The sequence below is a fragment of the Perna viridis genome, chromosome 3, assembly GCF_037379345.1.
Source record: "Perna viridis isolate PV_CMFRI_1.1 ecotype Kerala chromosome 3, ASM3737934v1, whole genome shotgun sequence".
Classification (NCBI taxonomy): Eukaryota; Metazoa; Mollusca; class Bivalvia; order Mytilida; family Mytilidae; genus Perna; species Perna viridis.
This window is the reverse complement of record NC_142447.1, coordinates 2,580,602-2,606,539: the sequence shown is the minus strand read 5'-3', so window position 1 is coordinate 2,606,539 and position 25,938 is coordinate 2,580,602. Positions and strand designations below refer to the sequence as shown.

At 32.1% G+C, this 25,938-nt stretch overlaps 1 protein-coding gene across 3 annotated transcripts in view; it reads right to left on the bottom strand.

Annotated features, from left to right (window-relative positions):
* The window catches only part of LOC148620646 (anaphase-promoting complex subunit 4-like), a 56,676-nt gene extending 30,739 nt beyond the window's left edge, over positions 1–25,937 (bottom strand). The window contains exons 1-21 of one of the 3 annotated variants that reach the window (XM_088574318.1): positions 25,862–25,937; positions 24,150–24,317; positions 22,346–22,445; positions 20,219–20,426; positions 18,660–18,692; positions 17,480–17,524; positions 16,563–16,668; positions 15,992–16,099; positions 14,892–14,975; positions 13,898–13,993; positions 11,594–11,655; positions 10,173–10,215; positions 9,411–9,487; positions 8,484–8,636; positions 5,817–5,872; positions 4,629–4,675; positions 4,391–4,456; positions 3,012–3,080; positions 2,690–2,777; positions 1,802–1,899; positions 122–183 (exon numbers count right to left, since the gene is read on the bottom strand). In XM_088574318.1, coding sequence (XP_088430444.1) covers positions 122–183; positions 1,802–1,899; positions 2,690–2,777; positions 3,012–3,080; positions 4,391–4,456; positions 4,629–4,675; positions 5,817–5,872; positions 8,484–8,636; positions 9,411–9,487; positions 10,173–10,215; positions 11,594–11,655; positions 13,898–13,993; positions 14,892–14,975; positions 15,992–16,099; positions 16,563–16,668; positions 17,480–17,524; positions 18,660–18,692; positions 20,219–20,426; positions 22,346–22,445; positions 24,150–24,266 — 1,718 coding nt within the window. In that variant the 5' untranslated portion in view covers positions 24,267–24,317; positions 25,862–25,937. Of the gene's footprint in view, positions 1–121; positions 184–1,801; positions 1,900–2,689; positions 2,778–3,011; positions 3,081–4,390; positions 4,457–4,628; positions 4,676–5,816; positions 5,873–8,483; positions 8,637–9,410; positions 9,488–10,172; positions 10,216–11,593; positions 11,656–13,897; positions 13,994–14,891; positions 14,976–15,991; positions 16,100–16,562; positions 16,669–17,479; positions 17,525–18,659; positions 18,693–20,218; positions 20,427–22,345; positions 22,446–24,149; positions 24,318–25,767 lie in introns of all 3 variants that reach the window. The other 2 variants (XM_088574319.1, XM_088574317.1) reach the window with 2 other exon arrangements.
* Position 25,938: the final 1 nt, after the last annotated feature.

The window sequence follows — 25,938 nt, the reverse complement described above, 5'->3', positions numbered from 1 at the left end:
TACAAATGTTCCTATGATTTGTAAGAGTAGTGTCCATTAAAGTAGATCTACTTCCTTAAAGCCTGAAGTTTAAGAACTGCTTGGTACTCCATACCGTTATATCATTTATCATAATATCTACCTTTTGTTCCTCTGAAACAGTTCTATACAAGAGGTACATCTTAATGACTGACCAATCACAACCTGTTAAGTAACAACATACCAGGTACTTATATAATAGTTTACAGTTATAACATCGGTTTATTGGCCCCATAATTAGTCCAAGGACAGTTGCACTGGGTCAAGTATTGCTGTATTAGGCAGAGGCATAATACTGGACCAATATGAAAAAAAAAACACTCTCTAAGACACCTTTATTAACCAGCTGTGACAAAAAATATCACTAGGTATGTCTTGTTTCATATTCACTTTCAGTTCACGTTTATGTTGCTGGAGTATAAAGGGCCAAACACTGTTTAGGATGTTTTTGGGGCCAGCTGCAGCCTGACCACTGGTGTTAGGGATACCTCCTCATTCATTGAAGATGAGCTGACATTTTTCATCCCAGTGAGGTTGTTGTTTCTTAGACATATTCACCATATCCAGTCTTATTATATATACCAATAAAATTTCAAATTTCTTGCAATAAAAAATGTGAGTTGTACATCGTTATATAACTCTGCAGTTAGTCAAGCCTGTCAAATCAATAAGGTTTGAAAGCTGAACAACAAAAGCAAAAGTTTCCAGAAGTAAAACAAAATCCATATTGAGCCTGGCCATATTTTAGCCTGTTTTCTAGATTGGTCCTGTTTTTCCATATTGAGCCTGTGTCTGTATCTGACCAATTACTATAGTGATATTGAATGGCTATTTTCATGTAAACCTGTATTAGGTTCAAGGCAATTATATTGGGTCAAGGTTAAATGTACAGGCTTGAGGCAACACCAAGGGCAAATACAACTGATCAAGACCTATCATACAAATGTTCAAGGACCTAATACAGGTTTTAAACATAGACCAAGGCCAATGGCCAAGGTAGATATCTCTTTTAAGTGTTCCATTAGCATAATACTGCATGCACTATCTGATATAATTACTTTATTACATTTATCAGTAGAAATCTAACAATTTCCCACTCAATGAGTTTTTCTCCATCACAAATTAAAAACAAATATCTAAGTATACATTTAATTTCCATGAGTAAAGTATAATCACTTTTTATATGTATTTGTTTTGGATGTCTGTTTAAAGTGAGCAAATTTAGGCAAATACCTACTGGATATTTGACCAACTGATATTCACAGAAAACAATTTTATAGTGAATGCAAACAGCTGACATCAGATGTGCAAGATAACTTGTAATCAAAACGCCATGCATACAAAATCACAAAATATGGGTGTGTCAAAAATCATATACCGTTTAAGGAGGAAGACCTGAGGTAAGGGACACAACTCTTACAAATCATTGGAACATTTGTATTTACCAATATTCATCAATCTCATGTAAGCATCAAAGTAACTTGGACTGATTTCACTCTGTTTCATAGGAAAGCTTTAGTGAAATTGAATATGGTATAAACATATCTCTGATTTCAAGATTTCTGATGTCCCTTACTCTAGGTCTACTTCCTTAAATGGAAACTATTAAATACAAAATGTAATGATAATGTTTGTGATGTGTAACTGTATGACTGTAGTTGATATAAACCCCAAAGAAGCTTATGTTTCATAGTTAAACTCTATTACTTTCTGAATGTATGATATTACATTTTCTGATCCTCAATAATACTTAACCCATGGCACAATATTTATCATAACTTACAGATGGTTGTGTAAGGGCAGATTTAATAACATCTTCTACCGTCTCCTGTAACTGTACCAGAGAACTGGAACTCTTCACAGGGTAAACAACATCTGAATCTGAAAAATAGTCAAACTAGAACTGTCTGCACACATACAAAAAGGTACAACCTGCAACCACTTGTAAACCTTAAAATTGGATTACCACCCCTTGGAAGCAGTTATCAATGTGCAAACTATATGATATCCAATCTTCAGAAAAAGTTTCATTGAAATCCACGAAATGATTTTGGAGGATTTACAAATAAAGGTACAAGAACTTTCTGATAAAACATTGTGATACCTATAGACTCCTAAGTTTACAAGGTATATAAATTTTTTTCCTACAAATTTGGCCTAATCCACAAATATTACTAACTACATTTATACAGGAAATACTAAAAAATTCTTAGCATGCTTTGATAATACAGAAATTCAAACTTGTGCTGTAACTGAAAAACACCTTAAGAAATGTGGTATTTTCTTACTGAAGCAATTTAAGTTTTGCTTACTGTGGAACACCATGCTTGGTTAAGTGACCCTAAGGTTTTATGTAAAACTAAAGAAGAACAGTACAGCCATCAAATTTCTAATTTTTTTCCACCCTAGACTTGGGTTTTTTTTTCCATGTATGAATTTTAACTTTTAAGCTTTTCCATCAAACAACTTAAGAGTAAGGTTAAGTTTTTGGACCCCAAAAAAAACTAACTGATGATGACTGTGTGAAAAGCCATACTGAACTTTTTTTTGGTTAAAATTACGCCTCACTTTTATGGTCATTGCCAAATTGACACTTTCTTCCACATATTTTACATGCCAGGTAAATATTGTCTCTAAAGAAGCACTATCAGTATTTTATAAACAAATGTACCTCTAATATGTAAACTTGACCTGGTAACCTGTACCCATGGGTTAGCTGATATATATGGTGGATAATGCAGATCTTCTTTCTTCAGATACTGAAAAATAGAGCAAAGTTGAATGTTATCTTTATCAAAGAGTATTACAAAAATATTGAAAATTTTAATAAAATGCTTTACTGAATTCATTGGGTTTTTGACACACATGAATCACCTCCTGTCTGAATTTTTAGAATGCTACTTAAGTCTGGTAATCAATTTTAATCTGGAAGGATTGAAATAACGTCAGATGTAACAGCCTGTCAAAACAACAGGATTACAAGAATACCTTACCTGTCCTACTTTTTCCAGTTTGAATCCAGACTTTTTTTCTGTCAGTTCAGAAATGGAATCTTCCTCATCCTGATAAAAATAGTGTAAAGCAATTTACAGTTAATGTCTTGGTTCTCAGGCCATTTTCCATAAATAGAAATGAGAAATGCCGAAAGACAGTAGGTGTGTTTTCATTTATTTTAATGACATAGCGTTGAAAGGAGGGAGATCCTGAGAAGAAGAAACTGTAGGTGGATATAATGCAGAATTATATATTACTGTCCAGTTTTAATAATAATTGCTTTCATTCTTTACTTAGACCTGAAACACTGTAAATTTAACACAAGATCAATTTTAAAATGTGGTTGTGTCTGTGAATGTGATGTGTCATTATACCCATGTACAATAGGTTTAGCAGAAAACACAGTAGTGTTCATAATTCTCTATGTATAAATATGTTTGCTTGCTATTTTAACATTTTTAACATCTCTGTCACATTCAGTAATAAATCCTGCCTCTTTACGCAAATGAGCAGAATTCACCTCAAATAGCTTCCAATAGAATTTTATTGATAGGTGGTAACGCTCATGCCTGGTGAAACTTATCACATCCCAGATAGCAGAGTGATGTGTAGTAAATCGGGAAGTTGTTATTATGTCTCCAGACAATATTGGGGTGTCGATAAAAAGAGTAATCAAGGGAACCAAGATTCTAGCAGAAACCTAATGAATGTAATCCATGGACAAAGACCAGACATGGATAACAGACACACAAAATAAAAGAAAATAAAATAACCAAAATAATACATACAAAGTTACAAAAGTAAATGAGTAACTTGAACTCCAGCAAAAACTGGGAGCATGGACCAAGGGCACCGGTAGGATAAGCATCCACTGCTATTCTAGAAGTACCCACCAAGTTGCTCATAAAAAGTAAAGTCCAGGGTAGACGAAAGAGGAAAGGAAAACTATGACATGCTGAACAAATCAGTTTTCTTAGTGCAGATGGATACACCGTAACAATCCTCGAGTTCATGATGACAACCATAAAACTTCTGTAGTGATGACTTCAATCTTGTTAGCAACATAACCCTGTTCCAGAAGCCTAATTGTAAAAAGTCTAGGACAATACAAAAAGTCTGCTTAGATATGGCAAGCTCTGGCATAACATAGGAGTTGTGATATGAAAACTCCATATGCAGATGCTGAAGGAATGTTGCCACTGATGTAAGGAAAGTTGCCAATATGGAATGAAAAGTCATCACATTTGTCGCACAGCTTGGTCAATAGTTTTCCTTTACCATCGATGTTGTTACATTACAAGTTACAAATTACATGATATAAATCTTAAATTCAACTTAGAATAAACATACCACAGAAAAGTGATCAAAATAAACATACCACAGAAAAGTGATCAAAATTGTCTGTCAAGAACTGTGCAACAAAGTTGATATCATGTTGTGTCATCTGAAGAAAAAAACAACAAACATTATTCCATAACTAATATAAACCATCAACTATTTCAAAAATGTAAAACTAAAGGAGGCAATTTCAAAAATACATCACAAAAGTAGTTAATTACAGAATATTAGCCTTCAAAGGAATAAAATAAAAGGCCTAAATGTTGAATTTATATTACCTTGCTAAGTTCAGCAGGAACTTTTTCATCTGAGAGTTGTAGAATTGCTGGAAGATAAACAAAATTATTTTAAAAGTGTTTGAAGATTATAACCAATTTATACACATTTCATTGGAATGCACAAAATTCTGTAGTACCGGTACTTGTATTACACAGTCTCCTTGAAGGGTTATAACATTACAGAGCTTTCCTGAGACTGTTCTTCTTAGGAGCATAACTTTGATTTTTTAGTGCCTGATTATTGCCAATGTTCTGATGGCATTTCAAAACAAACAAAAAATATTTGATGGAATCTAAACAATAAAATATGACTTTCTACTATATGTTTTGTTTTTTTTTTAAATCATAGAGACAAGGAAATTTAATGACGGCACGTAAGGTTATAAAAAAATAGTGTAGGATCTCAGGCACCGCCACATTCCTAAAAATATTCCTGTGTCTGGGATTTTTATTGTAAAATTTTTTTTTAAAAAACTACATTTTTTTCCTGTCCTTTCTGGAAATGGTTTTGCTTTTATGAATTTGTCGTTGGGGTCATTTGCACATGGAAAGGTTAAAAATATTTCAGCAGATGCAGTAATTTGACATATATTAAAACATGACCACGAATAATGTGGAAAATTGTTTCTTTAAGAAGATTTTAATACCATGTAGTCTGAACTGTATCATAAATATCTATCAGCTTTAGATGTATATATCATAAAATATTCCACAGGCAATTTCTACCTGCTTCTGACCAAAAGAAAAGAAAAAAAGAAAACCTGCCCATCCACATCATTTTTTTTAAATGTGGCCTGAAAACCTAGATATTTTTTGTATGGCCTATTTATATAGATAGCAGTGAATGAGTAATGTTCCCTGTGTAATAAATTTAAAGTCAAATGTGAAATTAATCCTGCCAAAATGTCACATGGCTTTTATATTATTTGACGTCACTGATTATCCTGGACAAAAAATTTGCTAATGAAAATCTATGATTGGAAATGTTGATAACACTTAAAAAATAAAAGCCATAATGGTAAAATCCTGAATGAAAAAGTGGAATTCATTTTTAAAAACAGAAATAAAATCATGTCTGTAAAAGAATTTGTTTTACAAAGGCAGTAATAAAGCTGTATCTCAGAATTATCCAGAGAAATGTTCTTCACAGAAAAAAATGCATCAAGGGTTTAATTCTACAGCACTTACCAACATACAACCAACAGAAGAATGCTTTAAAATTCTTTATACTCTCATCTATCACTCTGAAATGATTCAATAAATGCACCATTAATTGACTGACAAATTCATGTTGGAGAATCTGACTCTCCAAATCTCTCATCATTGATAATAATACCTTTACATTATTTTCCTGATATTAAAGATCACTCTTTAGGCTAAAAACCACTAATTCCACTTTCCATAGGCTTCTATGCTAATTTCACAATATTCAATGGCTTCTCTGGACTTTACCTTAACTTTAACCTGCAGAGGACTATATATCAGCATGATTCTACATATGTCAGCTCACAATCCTCAGAATGGCATGTGGAGTTAGCAGACTTGCAGTGCAGTACTGGTCACCGGAAGTGAAGTGTCTATAAATAGCATGGGAAATCCCAGTGTTTTCACAAGATAGGGGTATATTTAAAAATCATTATGGAGATTAGGCTTCACATCACAAGAAGCAAAATGCACCTATAAAATGTACAGAAATGTTTTTCCTTTCAGAAACTGTTTAAATTTTTTAAATAAGATGAGAACTTTTTTCACAGCACTATGAGGAACAGGGGTAATTTCTGCGTAGGACTATTTTTGCGTACGTTCCAAATGCTCATTGGTTGAATTGGTGGTCTGTAACCTAAACGGTCACTTTTTGTCTTAGAAAAAATAAATAACTATACAGGTATCTTCCTACACACATATTGAATGCATTTGCAAAGTTTCAGTGAAATGTGACAAGCACTTTTTTAAATATTTGATTTTTAAATATAGGGTAACCAAGTTGTGCGAGCAAAAAAGTGACAATATTCTACCATACTTAAATGCATTAAATATTTGCAAAGAACTTTTTCTGACTTTTCAAATAAAAAATATCAATCACAACTTGTTTTTTAACAATATTAATGAAGAAATAGTTTTAAAAGTAATCATTTTCTGAGAAATTGGTCTATTTTTAAAAATTTATTTCTGACATGCCTCCCCTTTTTCTTGATCACATGTCAAAAATCCTAAATCTTTAAATTTTCACAAAAGGTGATATATTTGGCTTTAAATTTGTAAATACAGTGTTTTCACATTAAAACATGACCAGTAAAGGGCACCTAAAGCAAAAAAAGTACTCAATAATGGATTTTCCATGTTGCCATAGGGGAATGCTGATATGGCCTTAACCGCAGTAATGAAAGTGAGTTTTTCCTCATTTCTAACCTAATTTTTGCTCAAATCTACACAAAACTTGATTTCAAGTGCTTATTACCACCATATTTAGGTAAATATAGCCCTCAAAGTTTAATATTTGATATTTTTACTAAATTTTCTACACTTTTTACAAGATAGGACATAAAAATCAGCCAAAAAGACCAATTTTCCATAATTTGGACCTATAACTTAAAAAAATGCATATTTTGAAGGATTTTTGTAGTGTATTCCTCTCATGGCAAAGTTAACAAGATCTTCAAGTAGTTTAAAGCTATTTCAAGAAACTTTTCATTTTGCCATGGCTTAAGCTTTAAGGCTAAAAACCACTAATTCCACTTTCCATAGGCTTCTATGCTAATTTCACAATATTCAATGGCTTCTCTGGACTTTACCTTAACTTTAACCTGCAGAGGACTATATATCAGCATGATTCTACATATGTCAGCTCACAATCCTCAGAATGGCATGTGGGGTTAGCAGACTTGCAGTGCAGTACTGGTCACCGGAAGTGAAGTGTCTATAAATAGCATGGGAAATCCCAGTGTTTTCACAAGATAGGGGTATATTTAAAAATCATTATGGAGATTAGGCTTCACATCACAAGAAGCAAAATGCACCTATAAAATGTACAGAAATGTTTTTCCTTTCAGAAACTGTTTAAATTTTTTAAATAAGATGAGAACTTTTTTCACAGCACTATGAGGAACAGGGGTAATTTCTGCGTAGGACTATTTTTGCGTACGTTCCAAATGCTCATTGGTTGAATTGGTGGTCTGTAACCTAAATTTACTTGTAAGGAATCTTTGAGTTGAAGGATTATCTTTGTGTTAGACCTTCAATCATTTAGATAGATGTGTTACAAACAGATTTTAATTGGACCTTTTATTATGACTGATACCAAAACTAAACCCTGCTGGATTCTGGATAAGAAAGAAAAATGTCATCTTCAATCAGCTAATTACAATGTAGAACGTAACAAACAGAAAGTTTCACATACTGTTGTGCTAGGTATACACACACTTGTCATTCCATAAATTGAAATCTATCAAATCCCAATGAAACAGGAGGGTGAAATCAGAAAGCACACCAAATCTTTTGCTGTTAATATCATACAACATCTACAATGTATACACCATCTATATAAAGTCACATACAAAATTTGAAATCGATCCTTTCAATAGAAGCCGAAATTGAAAACAGTGTAATTCCCACAAAACATGAAGTTGATATCAGAGAGTACCCAAAGTCGCTTACAACATATGCCTTATCTTGATAAAACTTCATACCAAATTTGAAATCAATCCACCATGTTGGAGCCAAGATTTTTGCGATTAATTTTTTTACAGACAGAATGACTGACGGACATGGTGATTCCAATATACCATCCACTTGTGAAGTGGCGGTATAATTTTGTGTAGCAAAGTGTAAGTTTCAATCAAGGTCCAGATTACTTACTGTTGTAATTCACTGGTCTTGAGAACAAACGATCCTACAGCCGTAACTGCTTCCTGTATGTGTTTGGTTGTCATCCCCAGTACACCAAATCTGTCAAACCATTGTGACATTCCTCGTAATTCACTAAGGTGGTATAGCAAAGCCTGGCTCACTCTAAAATGACAAATAATATGTCTAAAAAACACAGTAAAAAATTTCACAGCAGTTTTCATTTTTAGCTATTTTCTTGGAAACACCTGTGATGCAAAAGTTAATCTGTCATGAAAATCTTTAAAGTACATTATATTATAATACATTTGTATTGGCAATGATCAGAATTTGTTGCTTCACAAGTAGACTGACAGAAAAAAACACTAAAATTCCTGGTTTATTAGTATGTGCCAAGTCTGGTTGAAGGATGTTGAATCCAGAGTGTTTACAGGATGTTCTTGACATTAGACAGATAGATGGAAACATTACTACTGGTGTACTCAGCCACAATTTTGTCAGTAAGGCTGAGCCTATGTGTCACACTTTTAAAGTAGCTTTCCAGATAAGAATCATGCAAAATGTGATTTATGGTTGGAAAGCCTACATATTCTTATTTTTGATATTTTGTTTGAAATGTTACAGTAAACAGAAAGTAACATAAAACTTGTCATATAACCCTTGTTCTGAGGAGAAAATTATTCTATAGAATGTACCGTAAAATTCAAAATGAAGGGAGACAACTCAATGACACTAAAATACAATAGATACAATTGGATTTTCAATATGGATTATCTCCTGAGAGCAGACAGATTAGAATGAATAGTTATACATTTCATCGTATAAACCTATAAAGCAACTTAATGACAAAAATAAAAATGTGTAGCCTTTTTTTAGGTTTATCACATATTAAAGATTTTGCAAGATTCTTATAAAGACTGCTACTTAACATCTACTTACACTTGTAGATGGTTAATGACCAGTTTCTGTATATTGGTGTAGGAGGTCTCTATAGATATACCCAGCTTCTTTAAACCCTGAAACAAAACAATAAAATCATATATTTTGGTGTTGTCACTGCTATATAATTTGTTGTACATTTCATTTTTAAAAACTCATAATATGAAGTTGTCTGAAAGCAGATAACAAAAGGCTCACTTAGATACTGCACTGTGCAAAAGTGATTTTTTATAAACATGTACAAGCCAAGAACAAACTACTGGTACATTTCACCATAACAATTTTGATTGATTGATTGATTGATTGATTGTTGGGTTTGAACACCCAAGCAGCAATATTTCAGCTATATTCAGGCTTTGAACATCTCAAATTGATTGTGATAATGAAAAACCCATTCATCAATGATCCGAGTTTAGTTACTATTGGCTAAGTATTTGTAGAGATATAGGGAGTAATGTGTTTCCTCATAGCTTTGGAATCACTACCACAAAGAATTCATGGTAGTATAATGTAATGAAGTCACTGGTGTGTTATGCTTTCTAATAATGGCTCTGTCCAGCAGTATATAATTTATCAATTTCCAAAAAGTACAAATTTGCAATAATTTAAAAATTGAAACATTTCATTTAGATTCAAATTTATCATTTGGTAAAACTTTCGATGAAAATGTTCACCACTCTGGGTAAATAAATTGACATGATCACCAGCCTGTTGTAAAGCAAATTAAAAAAAAACAGGATTGTTTCTTAGATAATGACTCACCTTGTCTGTTAACTCATGCAACAGAAATGTCTTTAATTCCATGCTGAAATTATACAATAAAAAAACAAATATAGACTTAGTCAAAATGGTAGAACCATGTGCAAGTCAAAGTTATCAGAACATGTTCAAGTCAAAGTTATCAGAACATGATCAAGTCAAAGTTACCAGAACATGTCCAAGTCAAAGTTATCAGAACATGTTCAAGTCAAAGTTATCAGAACATGTTCCAGCCAAAGTCATCAGAACATGTTCAAGTCAAAGTTACCACAACATGTCCAAGTCAAATTTATCAGAACATGTTCAAGTCAAAGTTACCAGAACATGTTCAAGTCAAAGTTACCAGAACATGTCCAAGTCAAAGTTATCAGAACATGTTCAAGTCAAAGTTACCACAACATGTTCAAGTCAAAGTTACCAGAACATGTTCAAGTCAAAGTTATAACAACATAAACAACAATAAATAAAAACACTGACATTATATTGTAATTTGATTAAATTATTTTTATCACAGAAATAAATCACAGAAACTCCATTTTATCATTGTTTTACCATTGGCCATTTATGTCACATTATTTTAACTCGAGCGATAGTGAGGGAGTGAGGGGTAACAACACAAATTGCCAGCCCATGAAAAAACAATTATAAAATGGAGTTTCCATGGTTTATTTCAATTCTAATACGACCAGTTTCTTCATATTTTTCAATAGACACAGCACTTGGGTTGCAAAAAATGGCAATTGTTTTTGCATAAAATTCCATTGTGACATCTGTAAATGTGGGTAAAATTTATTTTTGACGCCACAAAAAAGACGGTCCTATTTCTAAGATATTGGTTATATGTTCATCCCTTTTTTACCATGGCTGTGGTCTGAAGCTTTGAAGCATGTAATATGAGAATTTCCAATAAAATGATTTTAATTAGAGACACATCCACTTTCACTTAAGTATTATCATATCTGTTTCCTTGAGATATGGATGCATTTTATATTTTCAAAGAAATAATTAATTTCTGGCTATTTCTGTAAAACACTGTTCTCCTCCCAAGTAGGTCAAATACACTGTTACCATACCATGGTCCACCAACTTCATAAATCACTGCTGAGTTCTATATTAAAACTTAAAATTGCATAGAAATGATGCAAAATTAAGGTTGTGCCTTAGTTGGGAATGTTCTAGATTATATGAAACAGCCCTTATAAGGAATGACTCCTTACCTTTATGTATATTTCATTTAAGAATAATAAATAAGCAATCTAATTAAAATTAGACCTATCAATTGTTCTGCACAGTCAATGGACATAAAATCTAATAACACTCCATTCTACTTTCTGTTCGGTCTGAATTTTATATGGACTGGTACTTAATTACTTTCAAAGGAGGTAGAGGAAGTACCCAGATGATATCGATGAAGTATCCCATACCTTGGTATACCAAATAACAGTAACTCCAGGAAATCATTACTAACTGTTCCACTGCATGCAGCCTAAAACAGTACATACATTGTACTTAAAATATAGAAGAACAAAAACATATTAAAAAAACAAAATAATTAACAACTACAATACCTGAGCCGATCCATGCAACTATAACTGTGATCGGGCAATGATCACCGATCAATTTCAGATCAGTCATCGATCCATCAAACCTATAAGTTAAACCGTTGATTGCATCACGTGGCCACTGAGCGGTAAATATATTTTACTAATTCTGTAGTTTCTTTGTCAATTTTTACACATATGTACTTAATACAATTGATTTAAATATGAATTAATAAATTTTATTTTACATTTGTTTTATTTTTAACAAAATACAATATATGTGAATTTAATACCTTAAATTCAAGGTAAATTTAATATGGAATTATACTGGATTCATTCCAATGAAACTTCTTAAATTTACATAAACCAATCATCCGTCATTTTAAATAACAAAACTGCAATCAGATTGGTCACCGGTCATCAATCCATCAGCGACCAATCAGTCAGCTGTTATCACTCCTTCATATAGATGCAGTTCAGAGACTGTAGAAATTTTCACTGTCAAGATGAATCTAATCTCGAACAAGTTTCTATACAAGTCTGTTTACAATTTTATTCTTTTAGTCAGTAGGTTTGTGAAAGTTTAATTCAATAAAATAAGTAATGGTAAACCATATTGTAGATCCAAAAACTTTTACCTGTCATGTCATGCTTAATGAAACAGCTTATAAAAAAGAATAGATACAAAATTATACACCAGGTTTTTTAGCCATCTTAGACATATATATACAGAATATTTGTAAATGTTTTATTTGTAGTCTTCCTTCTTGGTTAGAAAATTTAATTTTCTTATCTGAAACAAATCAACTTAATTTCCTGTGGTTTTACTTTGGTAGTTTTAGATAATTGAACATGAAAAAGATCTTATATAAATATATAGTCATACCTTTCTTAAGTGTTAGTCCCTGTAAGAATCAGGCAGTATGTGAAACATGGTATGAAAAAAACCATCATTTAGATAGTGTAATTTACCTATTTGTACAATCAGAATCAAGGAAAACAGACAAGATTTTCCATATCATGCTGGATCATTGAGTTACAATTTCATTGAAATGCACTGAAAATGAACATTTCAAGGGCTTTTAACTCTATAAAAAACCTCATTTTGAACGATTCTATTGAAAAATTTCTGATCAAATCCAATGATACAGAGAACGAATAATGGTCATTTCACATGGTGAAAGCATCTTTGAGTGATATTTCATTGTCAGATCAGTGGGGTATTGACATGTATCTTTCTTATATTTTTGCCTGATTCTTACTAACACTTACACCTAAGCAACCTTCCAATGGAGATCAAAATCACTGTCACATAAGACATGTGAACCTTATATACAGCTTAACTTGACATAGCATGCACTACATAGAGATATTATAATCATATTTTTTTAAGACAGGTTATTGTTGAATACAGGAGTTCACTCAATACAGGTTTGACTGTATGCTAATGTGTAAAAAAACACAGTAGTTAAGTAGCAGTCTTTATAAAAATCTGACAGAAGGTGATTCATGCATGTTAAAAACCCACTGAATTCAGTCCTATTTTTTGTTCAGAAACACTTACTGGTCACATAACCAGTCTTAGTTTTTCATTATGTTGTTGCGCTTTTGAGAAAAAACTCATATAGATTGTACATGAAATTGGCACTTTGGAAGAGTTATTGTTCTTGATTTAGCTTCATTTTGGTTTATTTTTGTGCGAGATGAATATATGATTTTCTTAAAAAGTGCAGATTTGAATGCAGAAAAGATTGTTGTTTAGCATATGTATAGCATATGTAGACTAAAAAAGCATTGTGGGTTTTTCTTCACCATGAATCACTTTACTATTGGCAGTGTCAAAATTTTATGTGGACTGGTACTTAAATATTACACTTACAGAGTCTATTTCTGTTCACAGGTATTCAAATATCCTATCTAGTTTTACAGCTATTTGTCCTTGTAAATCACTCATGTAAGTAAACTATTGAAATACCATACAGTGGGAAATTTCCATGAGATTCAAATTTTTGCTATATTCACAAGGTTTGGGGAATCCCAAAAATAAATGTTTGCCAAATTTAAGTCCAGATATTTTACATATGATTTTCATTCCATTAAATCTGAAGACATAAAAGTTGTAAAACCCCTATTCCAAGAGCAAATCATTTAATTTAGCAATTAGTAAAATTATCCGCTATAATGTACCTTTTTTTCTTGGGCAAATTTTAATAGTTTAGAATCCATCTCCATTAAAATATCTTCCCAAGATTCAGACATCTGTTGAACTGTCAACTGTAAATACTACAATACAAACAGATCAAAGTTCAAACTTTCATCTAACAACATTATAAGGATTAAACAGCTATTTTCGGTCATTCATGCATGTATGAACTGATCTCAGAGCTTCCAAACTTAATGAACGACCTTTTTTTAAAGGCCATCCAGGTAATAATTGGGAGTGGAGAGATCCGTTCATACATGCATGAATGACTGAAAATAGCTGTTTAATCCTTAAAATTCTATCCCGACATTTGGGAATTATTTTTTTTAAATGTGTTGAACCCAGTAGACTGGCATTCATGCATGTATGAACGATCTGGTGAAGTCCATGCAAGTATAAACTTTAGGGCAAAGACCAATCAAAAACGGCTAAAAGCATGAAGAATCTTATGATTACATATATTCTGGGATGTTTTAAGTGCAATATCATAAGCATCATTGTCCACAAGACACATCAGTTGAATTAATCAAGAGTTGGTGATTTTTTCATTGTTGCCAACATGACACAATACACTATATTTTGCTTCAGATGTCAGGAAAATTAAAGTATCACACACCATTGACACAGACAAATTTTTCACCATTCAGACAAAAAAAATATTTTTGTGTTATCTATAGCCAGTGCTTTGGCATGGAAATGATATCTTTGCCATTGGATGTGAGATTCCTAGTGTATCTGCTGATGCTAGATACTACTAGTCTTCAATGGTTTTATTCTTTACATTGATCTATGACATTTTTTATCTAAACTACTTGAAGTAACATAAAATAGAATTGTTTTTTTTTTAAATAATTACTCCAGTCACTCAAACAGATTATGAAAGTAAAAAACTTCTATAAGGTATATCAGATATCAATACTTCATAGGGGAGTTAAAGAATTATAAATTAAACTGGTATCTAATCAAAAAATTACTTACAGCTATAAGGGAAGCAACCTGACCACATTTCAATGCCAGCATCCGTAACTCTTTGTCTCGTGACGCTATCAGTGATGTATTATACTGTAATTTCAGAAATTGTTGCATTTATTAAAATTATATCATTTGAATTGTTCTATTGACCACGCTTCAGTATTTTTTTCGCTATTTAAGACTATTAATGTGGAAGTAATTTTTTGTTCTGAATGGAATTTTCTACTAATAATTTTTGTGATATCTGAATATCCACTTAGGTTGTGTTAAAACTTCAATAATGCTAACACTTAGTGTATGCCTTGAAGACAGACGTACAAATAGACAGTGTTTACCCTACATCCGTCAAAAGCATACAAAAATTAAATGAAAAAAATTTGAATTTCTTAATGAAAAATTTGAAATCAGTCCAGTTTTTCACTTGAATAGCATATCATAATTGTATCATGGAGCTATATGTTTTACCCTGTTAATCTCTTAGAGTTAATCATAACAGAATGTAATAAGACTGTAGTGCTATATGTTTTACCCTGTTACTATCTTAGAAGTTTATCATAACAGAATGTAATAAGACCATGGGGCTATAATTTTTACCCTGTTACTATTTAACAATGTATCATAACAGAATGTAATAAGACCATGGGGCTATACTTTTTACCCTGTTACTATCTTAGAGTTTATCATAACAGAATATATTAAGAACATGGGGCTATGATTTTCTAACCAGTGCAATTTCATTTCCATTGTACTGTAATTTTCAGGAATCAATGTTTTTCAAATTTTCATGGAGCTATGTGAAATTTCTAGGGAGAACTTTCTTGAACCATGATTAATACCTATTGCATAGTTATTTCAATACTCTTTTTCTTCACTGCAATGCAAATAATGCCTTAAATTCACTTTAGCAAAATCATTTTCAATTGTTCTAACTGCCTGACATTTTCTATATCAAGTTACTGCGGTGATACTAAACAAATATCAGCAATTTCCAATGACAATGTTAGGTCAAATTGATTGCGACATCTTGACAAACCATCATATCTCACCCTATCAGGCTCACTATGATATTTTCTGACTTGACACATGTATATTGTTGTGATACTTACAGTCATTGCTCTAAACAGAGTTTCTTTAGCAGCTTCATGACTGACTTCTGCTATTAATACAAGGCTTTTCAGGTCTTGTGATACTGCAGCTGTATGAACTTTCTCTATCTGGATAACAAAGCAGAATTGAATCATTTCTATGTTCAAAAGATTGTACCTCAATAAAATTGAGTTATCTCCCTTTCATGTACCAACTTGTTGTGTACTTGGTAAACTGTCTACATTTCTTTTTTTTATTCTTAGTTGGTGAATTTTTAATAAGCCTTGTTTGGTATGTATTCTGCCTTCAAGTTTCAATGTCATGAACATTTCCCTCTAAGATAATTCTTACCACCTTTACAAATTACATTTCTTAGCAGCATAGAGGGTGTTTTGCAAGAAGCAGGAACTGCTTACCCTTCCGTAGCACCTGAGTTCACCCTCTGTTTTAAGTAGTCTGCCTGCTTTTGTTTTTGCTGTGTGTACTTTTAGTTCTTATGTATAGTACAGTTTATTCTTAATGCGTAGTCCTTTTGGTCCAAAGATTTCCTGTAGTTTTTACCTTCAGTATCACTTTAATTGTTTTTATTACCTTACAATCATCCACATGATCAACGGCCATGACCACTATAGGGTACACACCATAGGCAAACATATGGATGTCCTGCTTCCCACAGCTAGCTATCAGTAAGTTCAACCTAGAAATGAGAAAATATGTTTATTATGCAAGTTTTTCCCCCGTTTACTTTAAAGCATGTACCAATTGGCACTTAAGTGTAGAGACTTCTCAATCATAAATAGGATACAAATATCAGAATGTAACAGGAGCAATTAGCAAATTTCTAAAGAAGACGACATACTGAAGATGCAGTTTATATTTCCTCAGAAAGGAAGGTTATAGACCATGTTTACAAAAGAACTATTGAAATCACAGGCAATGTGTGCTTTGGTAGCATAACATCACACTTACAGCGGTGTGAAATGATGCAAGAGTTCTTTCCTTCTGTAGGTAGATTTCCTTAAAATGCAGCTTTTTCAGAAGAAATGTGACCATAATTCATCCCAACAAACATGTATCACAAGTATTTTATAGTGACAGGTGAAAGTAAATTTGTTACAGAGAGATCAAATTTCAGTATTTTTTTCTATTTGTGCATGAACATGATAAATTGACTTGTTTTAATAATGGAATAGGATACAAAAAATAACTGGAAAATCTAACATAAGTTTATCAACTTTTACATGTGGCCAACTGCCAGCACAGAAGTAATACCAGTGGTAATATAGATGGTCATATGACAAAGGTGAATGAAGTGTATTGCATTGCTCCTGCTTTAGTCATGGAGGCTTGATATTCTTTTATTTGTCAGAATTCTAGTGGTCTTGACTTGCTTAACTGTTCACAAAGATCTTGAATTTAAATTATAGTCTCTGGAAAATATTAAAAGGTTTTATCCTCGATTCTCAATCAGAAGCATGAAAATCCTAGAGCTTTGTATTTTTTCTTACTCTTTTTGGTCTTTCAATTTCTTGCTGTCTTCAACATTCTCTTCCCTGAAAGTAATATATCACTTTACATCTTAAGTATAACAATTATTTTAAGTAAATAAAAACAAACTATACCTCCTACATAATTTTAAATTGGCTACTAACAATGCAAAAGCATCTTCATCACATTTGGGGGAAATAAAAAGTTTCCATAAAAATATGTCCTGAGAACAAAGAAACTAGATTTGAATGGTCTTCATAAATTTGATCAGAGTTAATGATCAAATTTATGAAGAAGAATTGTAACACCACCCCCCAAAACCGAAGCGAATGGAGAGAAACTGTAGTCGCCCTATGTCCACCCATGGACAAAGTGGAATAAATCAAATAAATCATAAATTTGATGCAATGAAATGTTTTTGTTTTTTTTTTAGCCTCTTCATTTGCAACACTGGGAGCCTTTTTAGTGGCTTAAATATCCATACAAGCTTTCTAATTTTATGAATTCTAAAAATTAGAAAAGCATCTTAATGTGTATGATATAGATATATACTAAATGTTAATAGGAAAGTGTATATCTAATTTCTAAAATTTGTAATCAATTTTCACAATTGTTGACCAGTGTGAAAAAACATTTCTTGTCCCTAGAGGGATTCAAGTTCTCCGGTCCTGATTGTCTGAAATAAAAAGGGGTGATTGGTTGTTGTGTGATTGTATCACATCATCTATAAAATCTCGTTGGTTGAAAGCAACATAATGACATTTCTAACATAGTTCTTCCATAACAACTATTAATGTTATAGACAGCCAATAGCTAAAATTTCCACCATGACACAGATGCCAAATGATGTTGGAGATTGTGTTTTAAAAAAATTAAGAGAAATAAAATCTACAACTTTAGCTTGTGGATTAAGATATTTCCTTCGCTGTGAGAAATTTCCATAATCAACTCACTATTGTTGTAGATTCTATATACTATTAATTTTAGAAAGGAAAATATAGCTTCCAAATATAGAGGAAATAAGGAATGGATAACACCAATATGTGATAAAAATTTTTACATCATCAAAATTTTAGGATATATCTATATCAATAGAAGTGTGTTATTAGGCCAAACCAAACATTAAAAAAAATGGACCAAAAAACTATTAAATGTTGTAAGATGTGATTTTATGAAGCTAGTAACTGAAACAAAACTTACACAGAGGCTCCTTTGGTGTTCAGTGGACTGTAGCTGAAATATAAATTTAAAACTTAAATTCACAGATGAATATGTAATGTTCTTGTGTTGCTTGTAGCGACTGTTGACCCATGCCTGGAGCAGTAATCCCAAAACCAAATGTTTGTTTTAATTATTATTTTTTTTTTGTTTCTGCCTGTTTTGCGTTTAGCTCCTTTGCTTGATTTGCTCTTAATTGCTATTTATGTTTGTATACTGTATGTGTCTGTCTTTTTATAACTGTTTGTCTTATTGCTTTGAAAATGTATATTACATGTATGCATGCACTGAATAGCTATTTATGAACCCAACGTCGGTTAAGTCGGTTATAAAAACAATTTATGTAGTATTGTTGTAATGAAGTTATTTGATTTTATTTTATTTTGAAATGCTCTAATTTTATTTTATTTTATTTTATTTCCTCTAATTTTACAATCTATTATTGTTATTTTCAAAATTTGAGATGTGATAACCAGTTCAATTTCCATATAAATTGGAAAGTAATACTTTGGTCACTCTTTAGAAGTAAAAATATACCTGTCTCATTTCCCCACATCTTAATTCATTTTTTGAACATATGGCGGGACCACTTTCAATAGAATTCTAGGTAATCTACCTGTGCTTTATATATTTTTTCTCAAAGTAGCAATGAGTTCTACATTTTTTTTGCTATTTTTCTATTGCATAGCTGTGTGAATTTTTTTTTGCCAGATATCATGATCAGGTTGACCATTTTTACATTGTTTATGCTGGACTGAAAACTATTTAAATTAGATCAACAACACAGTGTAGATCACGATCAAATTGTAAGACTGTCTAAAAATTGAAGCAGGTGTACAATAATGAAGAAGTTGCTTCTATGTTGGACATTATTCTTGCTCTAAAGCTGCATTTACATACAAGCACATCTTAAATGGTAATGAAGGAGAAACCACTTTTATCTAATTTGCTATAAAACTACAAAATGTGTTGACTTAACAGTTTGTGTAGACTAAACACTTGGTGACCTGCTCAGTACTCTCTTAGTTCAAAAAGTTACTTACCAACAAAAACTAATTTGGAAAAGGATGTTCACAAAAAGATAGAAACGATAAAGAAGTTCTGACCTACATACCCAGGCCCAGGGCCAGATAAGTTAAAAAGTACTTCAGTCTGAGAATGTTCTTAACTTCCATGGTAACTCCAATCAATCTTTGAAATTGAAGACATTACAAACATTTAATAATTTTCTCAGACTTAAGTATTTTTTTCAAGTTTTGTGGCACTGGGACCAGAGTAAAATAAATTTTGTAACAAACAGCATCCTCAACTTAATGATTAAAAGTTTTGTTTGAAAACTTTACCACATTTACCTTTTAGACAGGGGAAGTAACTTAATGATTAAAAGTTTTGTTTGAAAACTTTACCACATTTACCTTTTAGACAGGGGAAGTAACTTAATGATTAAAAGTTTTGTTTGAAAACTTTACCACATTTACCTTTTAGACAGGGGAAGTAACTTAATGATTAAAAGTTTTGTTTGAAAACTTTACCACATTTACCTTTTAGACAGGGGAAGTAACTTAGGTAAGAAATGATTGAAATCATCCTCTAAGTATGGTTCAGAGGACCATGTAGAACCCTCTGTGATTGATTGGTTAATCCATGTCAAGCTGGTTATCTCCCATTGCAGCTCTATAGTATGGAGAACTTCTGTGTTCTCGATATCATACAGGTTGATCTTGCCAGTGGAGTAGCTTACTGCTAAAACTGAAACATGAAATCAAACAAAATACATTATATGTATACAATTTTTCTTTATCACTCAAGCAATATCTTACCGTACATAGGGTGTTTATGTATACTGTCGTGTAAAAAACATAGTTTTTATTGATTTAGTCATGTGTGGTTGACTTTAAAGAATACCTATCTTTCTTTTGTGAATATATTTACGAACTTGTGACATTGAAAACCTTGGTGTAGTAATTTTTTGATTATATGAAGATTCCTTTCATTAAAATCCAAAAGCAGATTAAACCAAATCTGATATGTACCGTATTTTTCCGGATAATAAGTTATTTTTTTTCAGCAAAGTGTCAGCCTCAACTTATCATCCACTTCTACTTATCTACAGATTTTTCAAGAAAAATGTTCATCAACAATGCTTTTCATTAGATTTGTTTAGTTCACTTTCAATTGCTTTAATTCAAAATTTTTGGTAAACTGCAATCAACAAAGCCGTCACTCAAACTAGCGTTTGAATTCGAACATTAATGCCACATCCACATCATTGCCACTATTATGAATAAATACAATGATGTTAATAAAAACTCTGGGACCTTGAAACCATTAAAATATATAAATAAACTCTAACACTTTAACGAGACTCTTTTTTAACTTGAAAAACATTATCGAGTGTTTTGGAGTTATCGGTCCTTTAATATGCACATTTATACCCCTTTACGGTATGTTGTAACACATTCGCGCATGGCTCAAATTATAATTCAATTAAGGTATTATCTAAATTGCTAATTGCAACCAAAATTGCAGGTAACGATTATTTTTTTTTGTATTTTGTAATACCATGTGATATTGTTTACTAATTACCGCTAGTAATTATGACCAACTCATCAAACAAATTTCCTGCTTATTTCACACATGAGTGCCCACGTTTGTCATGTTTACAATTTCATACTCTTGATGATCTATGGCTTCAGAGCCGTTGACACACCATTCAATAAAAATAACTGAACTCGCGGACAATATACACTATAACAAAAAACACATATATTTATTCAATTCAAAAATCTTATACTTAGTAACATCGCTGGAACAATATGCTGTTGAAAACAAACTGCTCAACTCTGATGATGAATCTCCACTGACACGTAAGATATAAATGCACGTCTGACCCTCGACTAATTTGCCAAATCCGACTTATTTATGTTTTTTTTTCAACTTATACACCACATTGACTTATAGTACATTTTTGTAAACACTGTATGATGCAGAGGTGTTTACCCCTTTTTGTTATCTTCAGTAATACTAATGGAATTTTTCAGTTATCTCCAATTTCCATCATAATTTGTTAACGCATACCTACTTTCTCACGTAAATGTTCACAAAAGTGTCTTATTTCAGTTTTAACAGAGAAGAGACACTTTCTTCAAAACTTATGTTTTTGCATTTTTCAGAAACTGGCATTCTGATCCATGCTTTCCAGACCAATTGGATAAATATGATCGTTATCATTTTTGCTTTTTTAACAGCAGCGATTCCCATTTAAAACATACACCAACTGCCGGAACCCGGAGCAAATATGGGTTTTTTTCCGGATTGGTAGAAAAGTCGTACTTCATGACGAATCCATATTGCATAAATTTATATAAAAATCTGGGTAAAATACTGACAATCCATACAAATAAACAGATCTGTATGATGGTGACAAAGGGACATCACCATCTTGCATACATCATGCTAAGGATACCCCCACTCATACAGGAAGTTGATATCGTATACCAATCTTAATCACTTAAAACATATACCCCATCTATGTTAAGCATCAAACCAAATTTGAAATATAACCATCCATTGGGAGTGGAGAATTTTATGATGAAATTTTATCTATTCATTCCATAGAGTGAAAAAAAGCAAAGTCCATGAAACAGGAGGTAATCTTAATCTGTCACCTTTTCCATCTGGTCTCCAGGCAAGGGAAGTCACTTTCATATCATCACCAGGAGGTGCTACTGACCAAACTTTCTGCCATGATAATCTATGTAACACGACCTGCAAAATCATGTGTACATCAACATTTGTATTTCATTATAAAAGATTTTTCAACACTTATTTATTAAATCAACAGGAGTTCAAATTAGAGTGGTCTGATGTTTTGGACTATGGAACTTTCATTTTCATAGGTCCTGGACCTTCAACACATTTCATTGACACTTAATTGAGGACTTTTGGTTTTTTCAAGTGGACCATTGACTGTCCAAGGACCTTTGAAATTAAATTTGAGCCCCTGTATAAGTATAATTCTGTATAATAATCATACAGTGAATGATTCATCATCATTATAATCTTTAACCTTAAGTATCAGTTTTGGCAAAATTTTGGTACTCAGAAACATGCATGTCAAAAACCTACCATTAATACAACACAATTTCTCTCAAGCATGCGTTCTCTATTAAAAAAAACATTATTTGATCTCTGCATCACTGAATTTGTTCTGAAATTTTTCAAAAAGCCAAATTAAACTTTCATAATGGTGTCTTTTTTTTCATGCTATGTTTGATCCGCTGCCTGATTCTTACAGAGACTAATAAATAAGTAGCATAGGTGATATCAATCTCTCCAATGTACAGACCCAGGAACTAAATTTCAGATTTTTTTCCACTACCTAAATTTAGCAAGTACTAAAAATTTACATTTGCTAAATTTGAAGTTTTCTGGGTTATTTCTGGACTTTGCCTACATGACATATAGAATTCCACTAGCAAATTTGATAAGTGGAAATATTTTCAAATTTCAACTTGCATTTAGCAAGTATTTCCCATTAAATTTAATCACTGAGGCCTTCCTTTAAGAGGCAGTACCAGGTATTTTTACCCTTCTTAGTTACTAAAAAGTACCTCCTGAATTTTAAAATCTCATATACCAGTATGTTTATAAAGAAAATGATGAAAAGTACCTTCTACAAAATCCAAAGTACCTACACTTTAAAGAAATAATGTAACCCTTGAATGTATATTTCCCTAGAAATGTAGTGCATTATTAAGAAAATTTTCACCTCTTACTTTGCAGGACATTTTTCCATACTTTTTTATAGTAGAATTCTAAAGTAAACTTTATCAGCAAATATCTGCTTAACTCAATTTTCAATTACACTTTCATTGTTAAATTCATTGTGTATAAGGTGTTCTGAAGGGTTTCCAATCAAAATATTCTTGAGCTAAAATTTTGCATGAATCATTTACTGCATGCATTCGCTTGATTCTTATATTGAGCTGTACTTAAATATTACTCAGTCCATGTGACTCAATCTGACAATTAAGTTTCTTTTTAGCACCCAATAGCATTCGAAGAGATATATACTGTCATATACTCAATACTGTCACCAAGGGTAAAATAAATTGAGAAATGAAACCTCCAAACGATAAATTTCACTTTGAAATTAAACTGAATATCAAAACCCCTAGCAACAAAACCAACAATAAAGGACTTGTATTGAAGTTTTATTTTACATAACAAATATTACATTGATTGGATTTGTCTATTTGCTATCTATGGGAGAAAAAAACAACTAAGAATTCAAAAAGATCGGATAAGTTGTACTCAAGTTATCATAAATAAACTTAAGTTAACAGACACCAATGACAACAGAGTGATACAATTTTTTGCATTCATATGAAAGTCCACATAAACAAATAACTTTTTACATAATACATGTATAGTTGTATTCACTAGTGAATTCAAAATTTTCTGAATTACCTCCCCTTGAACATTGGAAAGTGCTACAAGGTCAAACTTTGGTGACCATAACATCAACTGTACATCAACAGAGACATGCTTCTCATCCATCTGTCTGAAAGCTGTTGAGTCTGTCATCTTCAGAGGGTTGATGCATACATGTACATGTAAACAATATCACTTCTAAGTCTGCAATTAAAGAATTCTTCAATTTAATTTCATTACGAAATTTAGACATTATTTGAATCTTCAAGGATCATTTTGAAGGGGTTTTGTGTTACATCACCCATAATCAAATAAAAAGAATCAAAATATATAACAAATTAAGAGATAGGCAGTCTTCAATCAAGGGTATGCCATTGTTACATACCCATTATTTTTGTCATGCTGGCACAATTGGAAACGCTTAAGAGTAATCATCAGGCCCTAATCAGATATATAGTGTTTTTTACCCATTTTACAAATTCTTGACACCAGAAACACCCAAATTTAAAAAAGCTCAAGTGTAAGACAGTATTAAGCTTGAAGACATTTTTTTTTGTTATGTTTCCATTGCTTTATAGTCATCTGTTTTAAAATATTGAAATGTACATTGTAGGTTTCCCACATGTACAAAAACATTTTGTTGATAGAGGTTCCCTATAAAACATACATGCAGTCTCTACTTACATGTACTTGGATGACATGTGCAAAATTATAACCAATCAAATTAAACAAGGGGTAGGAAGACAAACAACATTCGCTTTGTTGGTCGTGGTTTTGGATTAAATTTTATAAGATCTTTTGTTATCCAAGAGAGATAAGATGTATGCGAGTATTCAAATATTTTTTTTAGCAACAATCCTTAGATGCAGACTTATAATATGACTTCGCACCCTTGTCCTAGTTGCTTTCGCACAAATTGTTGAACCCAAGTACTTTGAAAATAAGTGTAATTGTCTCCCAAGACATTGTTGGAAACCAACAGTCAATTGACTTTGCTTTGTACTTGCCTCAATCACCATGAGGAGGTATGAAACATAGTCAACCATGGGTTTCTAACAATGCTTCCAAGAGAGCAAATTTATAAAATGAAAATGTACTTGAATTTAACTGGCTATGCAGTTTACCAGTGCTTATTAAGCTGTTAGGCTACAAGCTGTCACCAAACTTGAACAAACAACAGGGATTGACACTAACAGTAGTCCGGTAGTCCTGTGCCACTCTAATTTTGGAAAGAACTACTTGAAAATTTTTCATAGAAGTCCTATGGGCTATCTAAATTTTGTCTCATTTTTCACAAGAACTAAGAACAGAACCATCATTACCATCTTCAGACTACATGTACCTGTTTTACCTCTGCCTCTGATATAATCCCTTTTGCGATTAGCTCCGATATAGTTCTATTTTATTTATCATCAAACAAATGAAGTTAGTGTAAAACCCTGGGCAATCATAATGCATGAAAAAAGATATGCTTAGCCTAATAAATATGAACAGGTAAGTCCAATATGAAGCAGTCCCTGCCATGAATACATGAAAAAAATTCACACTGTCATAATTTTACAGTATGAGACAGATTCAGATACTGCAGTCTGCAGTAGGGCTTATTATTTAATTAATATAATTTATTATGTCAATTAGAAATCAATTTTCATACCGGAATGCAAAGCGGTCATTCAATGTGTAGTGAGGCTGTATGAACGATACCTGATTCACGAAATGTAGTTTTAACGATGTAATTACAAATTAACCTTAAGTTTGTCAACAACTACTGGGGGCTGACATATTGGTTTCTGTTCATCGTCCAATCAAAATACGAAATTCATTG